General features: G+C 47.6%; 1 protein-coding gene across 5 annotated transcripts in view; it reads left to right on the plus strand.

Moving 5' to 3' along the window:
* Positions 1 to 13,659, plus strand: part of KALRN (kalirin RhoGEF kinase) — a 1,626,736-nt gene that overhangs the window by 1,577,955 nt on the left and 35,122 nt on the right. For all 5 annotated transcript variants that reach the window (XM_086957084.1, XM_086957086.1, XM_086957088.1 and 2 more), the window contains one exon: positions 7,831 to 7,858. In XM_086957084.1, the coding sequence (XP_086813210.1) occupies positions 7,831 to 7,858 (28 nt within the window). The remainder of the gene's footprint in view (positions 1 to 7,830; positions 7,859 to 13,659) is intronic.

The following is a 13,659-nucleotide window of genomic DNA, read 5'->3' on the forward strand; positions in this document are numbered from 1 at the left end:
AGTCTTGGAACGACAGCCAGCCTGGTTCTGTCAGGGCGGAGGTGACGTCGCTGCACCTCTGTAGCACTTTTTTGTGAGACATGCATTGCTGTAGATATGCTGTTTTGCAGAGACAGTTCCAAGCTCTCTGTTTTATTGGGGACATAATCTCGAAGGAGAGTTTGGTTTCTGGAGCTCCAACCCCTTTGACGCTATGCCTGGCTGAGGTAGACTGGCTTTTCCTGGGATATCCAAATTACCCTTATTGACATGCCCTTTGATGGCCGTCGCCTGTTTGGCGACAAAGCAGACAACGCGCTAGAGCGCTTCATTGACTCATGGGCAACGGCCAAGTACCTGGGCCTCTCCACCTACCCTGCGTAGTCTAATGTTCACCCCTTTCGTGGCTACGGAAGGGGTGCCCCGCCACGCTCCCCCCAGATCCACAGGCCGGCCCAAGCTGTTCAGCCCTTGTGTGGCTGGGGACGTGGGACCCACTGTCATGGGTCTGGAGGCCAGCGTGTGGGCCAGTTCACCACCTCCCCCTCTGCAGCAGCCTCCAAACCCTCCTAGTCCGACCTTTCAGGGCCACCAATCGCCAGTGAACGTCTGGATTCGCCATCACCTCCCCCATAGGTGCACCAGCACATCGTTCAGGTGGGTTTTGCAAATAGTCAGAAGGGGCTACTCCTTCCCCTTCGAGACTACACCCCCAGCCATGCCACCTCAGTACCATTGGATGTCGGAGGATCATATGGCCCTTCTCCAACAGGAAGTTACGGCTCTCTTGGCCAAGGGAGCCATCGAGCGAGTTCCTGCACCAGAAGCAGGTCCTGGTTGCTATTCCCACTACTTTCTAGATCCCCAGAAGGACAAAGGCTTGCGGCCTATCTTGGATCAGAGGGACCAACCACTTCCTCCGGAAGGAGAAGTTCAAAATGCAGACGCTAGCTCAGGTCCTTCTGCACTCGACCCTGGAGACTGGATGGTGGTGTTAGACTTGCAGGACGCCTATTTTCACATCCCAGCCCTGCCGGCCCACTGGCGCTATTTGCGGTTCACGGTAGGCCACAAGCAATTTTAGTGTACCCTGCTCCCTTACCAGCACCCCTCGGGTGTGCACAAAGCTGATTGCAGTGGTCCCAGCTCATCTGCGCTGATCAGGGGTTCCAGTCTTCCCCTATCTCGATGACTGGCAGTTGAAGGCGGGCTTGCCCCAGGCTGTCGGCTCTTACCCCCAGACTACGGCGGACCTCCTGCATTTGCTGGGATTCTCTATCAATTTGCCGAAGTCAAACCTGACTCCCTCTCAGAAGCTCCTCTTCATCGGAGCGGTTCTGGACACTACCGTTTTGGGTCTATCCTCCCGAGCAGCGAGTCTGGGATATTCGGGCTATGATTCCGATCTTTCAGCCTCTATCCTGGGTTTCGGTCAGGGTGACCCTGCGGCTACTGGGCCTGATGGCCTCCTGTATCTTGCTGGTGGATCATGCCAGGTGGCATATGCGGGCTCTGCAGTGGGACCTGAAGTTCCAGTGGACACAGCATCAGGGGAATCTGTCAGATTGCGTTTAGATCTCAGAGGGCACTGCAAGACAATGGCTAACGAACCAAGATTGGGTCAACGGCAGATCCCTCTCCCTTCCCCAACCAGAGTTCACAGTGGTGACGGATGCATCACTTCTGGGGTGGTTGGGGCCACATGGGCGAGGCGAGGATCAGAGGTCTCTGGTCTCTGGCGGATTTCGGGCTCCACATCAACCTTCTGGAGCTTCGGGCGATCCATCTTGCACTAAAAGCATTCATTCCCTCTGTCCGGGAAAGAGTAGTGCAGGTGTTCACAGACAACACCACCGCCATGTGGTACTGCAACAAAGAGGGCGGGTGGGGTCGTGGACCCTATGTCAAGAAGTGCTCCGTCTCTGGACATGGCTGGAACATCAGGGCATATCCTTGGTGGTTCAACACCTGGCAGGTTCTCTGAACGCCAGGGCGGACAAACTCAGCCCCAGGTGTATGATGGATCATAAATGGGGTCTTCACTCGGAGGTGTTGCAAGGTCCCTTTCAGCAGTGGGGAGACCCTTCGTTAGATCTATTCACCACTGAAGAGAACACGCAATGTCAGCAATTCTGCGCATTGGAATTCCCAAAGCGGCACTCGATAGGCAACACTTTTCATCGCAAGTGGAGTTGCAGTCTTCTATACCGCCTATACCACTTCTGCCCAGAGTGCTGAAGAAGATCAAGCGCGACCAGGCCCAAGTCATCCTGGTGGCTCCGGATTGGGCATGAAGAGTTTGGTGTCCTGAGCTGCTACACATGGCCATCTATCCTCCAATCCGACTGCCTCTTCGGGAGGATCTTCTGTTGCAGCAGCAGGGGACAGTCCTCCACCCGAACCTGTTCAGCCTCCACCTCCTTGCATGGAGATTGAACGGCAACCTTCCTCCCGAAGTCTGTGATGTTATCTTGGTAGTCATTCGTCCCTCTACTAAGACAGTATACACCTGCAGATGGAACACATTTGTGGCATGGTGCACCAAAGGCTGTTGATCCCCTTTCTGCCCCTCTTTCTGAGGTTCTCTTGTTCCTCCTTTCTTTGGCCCAGCAGGGCTCTCCTCTGGACACTCTAAAGGGCTACCTCTCTGCCATAAAAGCCTTCCTTAGGCTTCCTGATCAGCCTTCTCTTTTCAAGTCCCCTGTTGTAAATCGCTTCCTTAAGGGCATTACTCATCTTCTTTGTCCTAATTCTCTTCGTAATGCCCCAGTGGGACTTGAACCTAGTTCTAACCTATCTTATGTGCACTCCCTTTGAGCCACTACATAACTGTCCTCTTAGGCTTCTGACTTTAAAGACTGCTTTTCTGGTTGCCATCACCTCTGCATGCAGGGTTAGTGAGCTCCAAGCTCTTTCTTCAAAACATCTATTTCTGGCTGTTCATCCAGACAAGGTTGTACTTCGAACTCGTCCAATCTTTCTTCCCAAGGTGGTTATTCCTTCCACATTGCTCAAACTATAACTTTGCCCACCTTCTTTCCGCATCCTCCTAAGGAGAAAGAGAGGCTCCACAATCTGGATCCAAAACGTGTGCTTTCCTTCTACTTGGATCGCCCAAAACCATTCCGGGTAGATGACCAGCTCTTTGTTGGCTATGTGGGCACTAAAAAAGGTTGGGCCATACACAAACGGACCATCTCTAGATGGGTCGATTTGTGTATCAAAGCTTGCTGTTCTTTGGCAAAGAAGGAGCGTCCTGTGGGGCTGAACACTCATTCCATCAGGGCAATGGCAGCTACCACTGCTTTGGAACGGGGAGTCCCCCTCAACAACGTCTGTCATGCAGTGACTGGGGCATCTCTGCACACATTCACGAAGCACTACTGCCTGGACAGCCAAGTACGGAGAGACAGCTTTTTTGGCCGATGTTCTCCAGGACTTTCTGGTGTGAACTTGGTTCGCAGACCCATCTCCGGGTTTGGTATTGCTGGGGTATCTATTCAGAATGTAAGGAATCTATAACTGTCTCTTTCAGATGAACAAGTTACTTACCTTTGTTAACAATATATCTGTAAGAGACATAGATTAGTTATAGATTCCTTACTGTGAGAAGTTAGCCTGGCATATGATGTCCACTAGTTCTAGTGGGCACCTTGCACCAGTCTAATCGACCCTTATTGATAGTGGTTGTAAAGTCAACCTTATAGAAAGCTATCCTAGTGGTAGCATGGACCAGCAGTCATCAGGCTAAGACTTCAGAGAGCGTATTAAGCAAGTTGTTTTACCAATTATAATCCCTTGAGTACCAAATGAAAGGACACCACACAAGGTATATATCAAATATATATGTATTTATTCTAAACACAACCTCTCTGCACTCTTTATGAGGTCAGAGGTAAAAATACAATACAAGTCACTGAGTTAATATACGATAAGTTGCACAGTATACGTTATGCCCTAGGGGCCTCACAATACCGCTCCCAGGGAAGCCGGGTGCATAGTTGTCTTTTCCTGTCGGGTTTTGTCGTCGTTTCCAATGGAGAGCTGCAAAGAAGTGCTGCAGGCGACCAGAGGAAAAGTGTCTGGGTGGATCCAAGGGTGGATCAAAGATCTGTAGTACCTGAAAGCTGAAGGGACAGAGTCTGGGTCACTAGCCAGAGACCAGGAAAGTACCAGGAAGGAACCAGGCGATGTCGGGTGATTTCAAGTGAAGAAGTCGAGCTTGTCTCTTCAGCCACGAGGTCCAGGAGGCATTGACGATGACCAGGCGCTGGATTCGAGCTGTCCTACGACGGATCTAGTTGACTGCGGTGTTGGTATCCGTATTGGACCCAACAAGCCTTGGCAACCGCAACCCACGCAGGATGTCGAGATTGGCTCTGTTACAGACCAGCAAGGTCTGTGGCGCTTCTCCTTTGCAGGGAAGCTGGAGCAAGCCTGGAGAAACCAGGAAAGCAAGTTTGTTGTAAAGAAAAGTCTTCCGGGGGGCTCACTAGCCAAAGGGCAAGGAACCGGGAAGACACGTCGAGCTCAAATGCAAAAGCGGGGCCCACGGGACACTCGTGGAGTGTGGGGGCGTGTGCTTCGGTGCAAATGGTGCTCGGGGCTGGGGCTTCAAGCACCCCAAAGCACAACTTCGAGATACCTCGTAGAAGGAGTGCAGCTTGAAAAATGAAGGATGTCCAAGAGTTCCGGTCCTACGTCTCTCGTGTCCACCACATGCTTTAACTTTGCTGTAGATGTGGGTCGGGGTCAGAGATGTCTGGAAGTCAATGTACTGTGTCGCAGATTCTTCAGGATCCGGCGGGAGCCTCGAAAATGCAGACTGGCAAAGTTGCTGTTGGTGCCTGTTTGAACAGGGTGGTAACTCCTTGACCACAAGGGAGATGCCTTCCGTCTTCCAGTCGAAATGGAATGTCGAAGGTCCAGGATTTATGTTTCAGAGTTTCATCCAGAGTAATCTAAAGTCCTAGAGACACAGCTCCAATACTTATGCAGAGTTTAGGGGCTGGACTACCCTTAAGGTCCCTCCTATGGGTGGACCTGGGAAGGGGGTGGTTACACCCATTTCCCTTTGTCCAGTTTCGCGCCAGAGCTGGGGCAGAGTGCCCCAGCAACCGGGTTGAACTGGGAAATGCATGGAGCACCTACTGTGCTCCAGGCAGTGTCTGGAAAGCATTCCAAAAGCTGCAGAGGGGCTCAGCTCATGCTAGGGCACCCTCTCACATAAAACCAAGCACTCTGCCTCCAGGATTCGTAAGGCCTGCCATAGGAGTGACTTATAGGTGCATATGTGTCTATATGTATATATAGATATAGGTATACTATATCTAAGTAAGTGGTGATTACACCACCTTACCCAGGCTGTGTGAACAGATCTGTGGTGTTAGTTTGGAAGGCAAACCAGGGGTGGCACAATACATGCTGCAGCCCCTGGTAGGCCTAGGTTGCACCTATGCCCTGGGTACCTATGGTACACTATACAGGGGCTCACAAGGGTGACCCAGTAACCAATCTGGTATGTACCTAAAGTACATGGTATCAGTTTTATAGGTAAAGCAGATAGACTGGGGCCCTGAATAGCAGGGTCCCAGTCCAACTAAGTCGAAAACCAGCAAAAAACCAGGAAAAAGGTGGGGGTAACCATATATAATCAGATTCCACCTTCCTACACTTACCACCACACCCATCCTCCCCTTTCTGTGAACTGACTTCTAGGGTTAAGGATTTCCTTTCAGGGCCCTAGTTTTGCGCATCAGTGTCTTGCATGGCTCTGCATTTCTGGCGTGGATGTCCTGTACAGAACTGACGTCAGCGGGCAAGGGCGGTGTCTAAGTAGCTGCCGCGACGTCATCCCGGCGAACACGACGCCAACGATGAACGCTGAGCCGACCGACGCCACCTTTCAAAGTGCAGGGGTACTGCTGACGAAAAAATTCGCCGGATCCAGTCTGACCCCTGGGTGTACTTTTCACAAGGTAAGGAATCTATAAGTAATTTATGTCTCTTACAGATATATCATTACCGAAGGCAAGTAACCTGTTCATCGTTACCGAAGGTAAGTAACTTGTTCTTCTTCTCTATGAAGTATCCCAAGCTCATGATGACCAAAGACGATGGCTTGTTGTCCATCTACAGATGGACACTGTCAAATATATATATATAGGCCCCTTGGGCAAAAAGCTGATGAATAAAAGTCTGACAATCATCATGTATTGCTAAAAAAATGTCATTTTCATTTTTTGTCATTTACAGATTTCAGACCACTATACCAAGTTGTACCAAATGATGTTACCCTGTGTATAAGTCCTGCCTGTTCATAGACAAAACGAATTTCATCTTCCTTGGATATCTAACCAGAAGCACTTGCATGAATGTGTGTAAGGGAAACAGCGTGTACAACGCTGTCATTACATTGTGATACTATTACAACGCGATCATTACAACAACCGCTTTGTTACTACGCGATGCATTTACATCGCAAGTCATTACAGCGACTTGCACTAGGAGGCGCTGAGGTATTGGAAATTAATTCCAACAAACACCTTCACTACTGTTGCGCAAACTGGAGTAGGAATTGTAATTAATACTATTCCTAAGTCCAGCGCGCCCCCTAGTGCAAGTCGTAGTAATGACTTGCGATGTAAATGCATTGCGTACTAACAATGCTGTTATTGTAATGACCTCGTTGTAAAAGCACGCCATGTAATGCGTTGCGATGTAATGAGACATATTTGTGTGTAAGGATGTGAGAATATGACGAGTGTGTGGAGAGAAATATTTTTCACATTTGGTACCCAAATCTTTTTTTCATATGAAATCACTGGTTTATTCTTTCTAGAATTTTCTGTATGGATGTTAATGTTTGATTTTCTGGATTCATTTATATTTGTATGGATTTCAGAAATTAATAACAGCCCCCCTGCCACACCCATTCTCCTGCATTTCATGCTCCCTTCACATGTCCTGGGGCTATAGGCGATACCTAGATACACGGTGAAGCTATAGGGCACAGAAAGTAAACCAGGCTTATTTGAGCTTTGTTTAACTTCTGTTTCTAAGACTGCCCTTATCATCTCTTAGGCCAGGGGTCACAGGGACAGTGCAAGGGTCGCAAGAGGCGAACCTAGGTATGCAGGCGCGACCCCTAAATAACATCACTCCAGAGGATGGGAAATTGCGGCCCATTTACCAAGCCACTCGTAATAAGAGCTTAATGTGTTCTCTAAAGTGCACAAAAGTAAAAAAAAAATACAAAAACATGCAAATAAAAAAGACACTAGCTATGTAAATCTGAGCACATTGTCCTGGCCACGCGGGTCAACTGACGAACTTGTTAACTCGGGGCAGAACCACTTTTTTTTAACACATGAGCAGTGGACCCAGGGCATAATGGAGAGCCAATAAGTGAATGCATCTTCAACCTCACTGCATGTGGCGTTGTCAGATTTCGTGGTAAAATCCAGAAGGTGGTTCTGTTCCCACAAATTGTGACTAGATTCGCTGAGTGTGAAGCACATATATAATGTAAAGATGAATCAAATCAAAATGTACATTAGGGCATTTGTTTTCCAATATACTTCACACTTTATTAAAAATAAATTAGCCCAAATTGCAGTGACAGCAACAGAGGAGATCTGTAGGCGAGTCTTCACCTGCATAGATCTCACCAGTTAAACATCAGAACATGAATTTGTGCAAAATACCCGGTCTCGGATAATAGTTTATTTATTATGTGTATATGGCCAGAATTGACTATCTCCCTTTCCTTATCGTAAAGATTGAAATATGCAAGATACAAATATATGTATACATATCCGCTAACACCTTATTTTCCCCTCTCTCTTTCAGTTAATCAACCCTAACTTCATACAAGAAGGTGAGTACGTTTTTGGACTTAAAATCCTTTTAATTTGTTCAGAAATCCCTTTTTGTGTCTGAATTATGCTATGCACACATTATTTCACGGGCACCAATAATGTAAATCACGTGTTGCTAGTGGAGCTGGATATTGTGCTTTAAGAAGCTGAAATGCCTTCAAGAAATAAAGGAGATAGTTTGTCTTCAAATAAATCCATCTATGGAAATGTATATCTACTCTGCGGCCTAGGGGCATAGGGCCAGATGTAGGTGGCCGTTTGTGGGCCATTTACCGAGCGGTAACGGCCGATTTTGGCCGTTACCGATCGGTAAATGGGTGACAGGTATGTAGGGGGCATTATTTTACCGAATCGGTAAAATTACCGATTCGGTAAAATAGAAATTCGGTAATTTTACCGATTCTGAGGCACCCAGATGTAGGTGGGACTCTTCAGAGTCCCAGAGGCCTTACCGAATCGGTATTTTACCATCAAATCCAATTTGATGGTAAAATACCGATTCCGGTGTGCATGCACATGTGTGCATGCACACCTATACCATGTGACAGGCAGACCTGCCCTTAGGGCATGTATGCCTGCCACATGGCACCCGAGCCTGTTTTGGGGGTGCCAGAGGGTGTCAAAGTGACACCCCCTGCACCCTTGTGAAAATCGGTATTTACCGAATACCGAATCGGTAATGCCCATTCATTCCTATGGGCTTCAAAGCCCATAGGAATGAATGGGCATTACCGATTCGGTATTAACCGAATCGGTAAATACCGAATTCTTCCGAATCGGTATTCCAGCACATCTGGAATACCTACATATCCACCACTTAGATTTACCGATTTTTAATTACCGAATCGGTAAAATTCGGTAATTAAAAATCGGTAAATCTATTTTACCTACATCTGGCCCATAGTTCTTTCTTGGCCCTTTGCTGCCACCCAGTGGTTAATGTTCCGAATACCAGACATGGGTTCTTAAGACCATTCATACAGAAATATGTGAGCTCAGTTGTGCCAAAGGTAAAATGCGGGAATAAATTAAATGATCATAATTAACAGAAATATGATATGAGGACATTTACGCCTTACAGGTGATACGTAGTTCTGCAGACAGTCCTTCTGTAACCCGCTTATTGTGGGTGGATGGCTCCGTCTTAGTAATAATTAGTTTTTTATCTGTTTTAAAGGAAATTTCTTAGCTTTGTATCCTATCGTTATGTCCTTATTGTTATATTATAACCGCACGTCAACCGATTACTGCAAATATGCTAATTGAGATCTACAATGCATTGGATGAGTTGTAAATGTATTCTTTTTTTAACTGTTATGTACTTTTATGGTTCATTAACAAACCGAAATAAAGTTGACTTGATGATGATGATGGTAATCAGATTCATTATAGCACGAAGTGTAGGGGTCGGGTGAAAAAGATGATTTACTAGAAGCCAGAAGCGAGTGCCTTTCCTGGGAGGGAAAAGAAGGGAACACTCGATATAGCGTGCAGCTGCAGGCCGGTGTCGGGGGCGTGGAGGTCCTATAGGGAAACCAATTTCCTTGTGAAGGAAGACATGAAGCAAAAAATAAACAGCCTCTTCTTTCCTTTATTCGTGTGGCTGATGTGATGTGAATAGGTGTGACAATCTACGACTTGCATTCCGTTCCATTCCACCGTCATAGGATCTTTGTGAATCCTGGAAAAGTCCTAAATCTCTGCATATAAGAGGCATACACCTGTAGACAATGTCCAGATTGGCGAATGCTCTTCATATTGCTTTTGCTGAATCGAAACTTACCTGTACATTTGTTTAAATTCTGAAAATAGGCAGAGTTCAGGTGCTGTAAACCGCATGTGCGCGTTATGCCCAATACTGACCTCAAAAACGGTGTCTCGAGCATTAAAATTGCTTCAGAGTAAAACTGCAAGGTGTACTGTCACTGTTTACCTGTGGACATTTTACCCCACAGAAAATCCACAACACCCTCAATGAGGTCCTAAGTGTTTAATGTTATGCATGCATTTCGGGGCAGACTTGTCCTACATTTTACCCACGACTACTTCCCCAACCACAAACCAGAGAGGAGAGAGCAGGGGTCTAAGCTGTGTAACTGCTCAATAGAAAAACAAATCCCCATAAACTGAGGTAGGGGCACTGTGTGGCCACCACCAATGACTTATTAGAAAAGGAAATGAAAAGGGCTGTGCTGTGCCCCACCACAGAGCAAAAAAACACAGGGTGGAGTGAGGCAATAGGCGGCAGCACGGCTAAGGGCCATAGAGCAAAAGCCGGCTCATTTCAGAGTTGGGCTCTTCCTCAGTGGCTTATTGTCCCCCTCCACAGTGGAACTGGACCTGCACACCCACAGGTAAAGTCACATTTACTCGTTGTAAGGAAGACAAATAAGGGAGAAGGGCGGCGTGGACAGGAGAGAGTGAACAACAGGGGGTGTGCTGGAGGGATATACACTGCATGAAGGTCACTTGTGTAGTGTCTATGGCAGTATCCGTCCCACATTGAACTGTCCTAGGGCTGTTTGTGATATAAATGCTAAGCCGTCGTGCTGATCATGGCCACCACTGTGCATGCACAGTGGCATACTGGTAGCAACAATGTGTTCCTCATTCACACAGAATGAAGAAAACTGCTGTAGCCTGGAATATTCAGTTCCTTTCAACACACTCCAGGAGTTGTATTACAATAAGTGCCCCTGGGGCACAGGCGTTTGCGCCTGCTTTGCGCGCTCCCAGGGCACTTTAGTATTATAGAAGAGGGCTCAGACGCCTGTGAGTCCCCTTCACTAATACCAGTAGCGCTGGTGCACTTAAAGTGACAGCGCTACCTTCAGATATTGTTTCCTCATTTGCATAGAGGTGTGCCCTATGCAAATGAGGGAATTCCTTTGGCTGTGCGCCCGCGCCATATTACGGACGCGCGCGCAGAGGCAAAGAAGCCCCCAGGAGGCGCACTGACAGTGCGCCTTTTAAAAGGTGACACACTGTCAGTGCGGCTCCAGAGAGTAGCCCTCTGCAGAGGGTGCAGGGGATTCTATGGTCCCCCAGACATCCCCTTTGCATGCTACTACACATCTCTATTCCCCGATAAAAGTGCAGGTGGGTGCTGTCTGCACTGTGAAAACACAGAGCAGCAGCTTCGTGTTTTCACATGAATGTGCTGCCCTGGGGGCAGCAAATAAATCATAATAGGGGGCATTGTCATTGTTTTTGCCTGGTGCACCTTTTAAATGAGGAAGCGTTTTAGAAGTCGAAGAAGCCTTTAAAAGAACCTCTTCTTTCGAGCTACAAATATGGAGTATTGAACCCCAAAATCAGTACACAGATGCTAAATGTATTGTTGTTTTAGTACAAACAAATATTTACTACAAGCATGTTGGACGGAGTGCTGACATTTTTCAGACACTCACCCCCAGTCACAGATCTGGGTTGAATCCATCATCATTCTTAAGCTCTCTTCACCACCTCGGTTCAGACCCAGCTATATTCAAATCAGTCTTGACTCTGTGCCTCATGGAAACAGTCCAGCCCGAACTGCCAAGCCATGTCTTCCCTGAACCAGAAACAAGCATCCTGGGACCGGTTTCTGGGTAACACCCTTCATCAGCCAGGCTAGCTTGAATCCAGTCTTTTTAATAATAACAAGGGAACCCAAAAGGTACCTTTTGACAGACAGACAATTACTGTAATAAAATAAACACAATGCAAGAATTACAGAATTGCTAAAAGTGTCGACAGCGTTTCGATCCCTGGCGGAAATCACTTCCGGATTCCCGTGCCGTCGGAACAGTGCCATCGAGCCTGCCGATTGATCACTGCTCGATCCATGAGCAAGACTGATAAGATTTTCGAACAGAGCGTGTGGATTAATTTCAGCCCACGCCCCCACTTGGAATAATTTCCATCAACCCAGTCGAGCGACTTACAACTATTAGCCTGAGGTCCCGACTCGCAGTCTCTGAGGAAACATCCTCAATTCGTCCAGCGCCAACGTTACCACCCTCCTTGACTCTCGCATTGAAAGAGAACTTGACAGGCGCTCCAATAGCAAAACAGGCAACTTAACACAAAGTCCTGATGATGATCCCAGTTCACTAGGAGCCAGGGATCGAAACGCTGTCGACACTTTTAGCAATTCTGTAATTCTTGCCATTGTGTTTATTTTATTACAGTAATTGTCTGTCCGAACTTGCTTAAAGTTGATGTGAATGCAAGGGACAGTTGGCTCCCACGTCCTTCTTGCCTGATATTCTTTGTCTCTTCCTTTTCTATTTTTCTATCCCCCACTCTTGAACCCTTTTTTTGATTGATTTCTGGATAGGTGCAGGCTTGTACCCTATCATATAGTGAATTTGACCCCCCTGGTGGTCTTGCTTACCTGTGTATATATTTGAATAAAGTTTTTCAGGCCCGGCTGGGCACTGAAATTGTTTGATATAGTACTGATGCCAGTCTATATTTCATTGTATTGTTCATGCTGTTCCTCCTAAGGACCGTTGTTTTCATAAAAAGATAGCTTGAATCCAGTGGCAAAGTGAGAAAGGGACCCACACTGCCAACTTAGGGCGAACAAAGCAAACACAAGGGTTTTTTAATCACCCATATGAAGATGGAGATTCATGTCTAAGCATCCCTGTAGCAAGTGGTCCATCTGCCCGCCTCAAATACTGGTATCTTGTATACTTTTTTGTTACATTGTAGCATTTGGAGCAAGAAGGGGGTCTACTTTTGCTTGACTCTTGCTCTTGGTATACAATGCTTTAGTTCATATTTCAACAAGAAAAAGGAAGCTGCCTTTATTGTATCTTTTACAGTAGCGACCGCCAGGGCCGGACTGGCCGTTGCGGCACCGAGCAAACCCCCCGGTGCGCTGCAAGGGTGAGGGCCGGTTTTAGGCCCCTGGGGGCCGTTTTTGTTACAGGGCCGTTTATGCAAAATCGGCCCTGTAACAAAATCGGCTGAAAACTAGCCCCGGCAAAGAGCTCGGTCGCACCCCCAACCCCACTCCACCCCCGGGGGGGGCGGCCAAGGACTTTGCCAGGGCGGTTTTGGTTTCCAGTCCGGCCCTGGCGGCTGCCACAAACAAAGGGTGGTGGGGCGGGTGAAGAGTACACGGAAGGGGTTGCGGGGGCAGGGTTAGTTACAATATAAACAAAAAGAACTTGTCTGAAACCACCGGCTGCCTCCCATGTTCCGTCATGGCTCCTCTACTCTTCCTGGTCCCAGTAGCCCCTGGGACAGACTTCCATCCAATCCCTGTGCTGCACAGCAGTGCAGGGATTGGCCTGAGCGTGCTGGAAAGATGCTCCACTCAAACCGGGGAGTCTCTGGCTACAACCCAGCTGTTCAATGCAGCCGGGCTGGATAAACCTAAGTGTGCATGTGTGTTTTGGCCAGCCTGAGACAACCGGACAAACACATATGCGCACCTAGGGAGTGCACATAGCACTCCTCCTTCCCCCCTCCCAAGCCTCGCGCTGCCCCTCCCTACAGCTCTGGCTCAGAGCCGGCATTTTATCTTCCCTTTGCTGGCTCTGAGCCAGGTTGTGGGGCAATGCTGAGCTCCCGCTGATCTTTTAGTTCATCTGATACAGATCCATCCAATATGATTCATAGTTGTGGTGAAAAGCCACAGCTACTGTAAAAGCAAGCTGCTGCATTGGGTGGAAAAATGAATTCCCTGGCTCCTTTACACAAGCAACAGAAAATCCAACATTGATATTGAACAGGCCTATCTTCTAGGTAGGACTGGGCTTTAATATCAAGTAACATTTAGTAAACACCACGCCACTTGTCATAG

Source organism: Lissotriton vulgaris, chromosome 2_1, assembly GCF_964263255.1.
Source record: "Lissotriton vulgaris chromosome 2_1, aLisVul1.2, whole genome shotgun sequence".
Lineage (NCBI taxonomy): Eukaryota > Metazoa > Chordata > Amphibia > Caudata > Salamandridae > Lissotriton > Lissotriton vulgaris.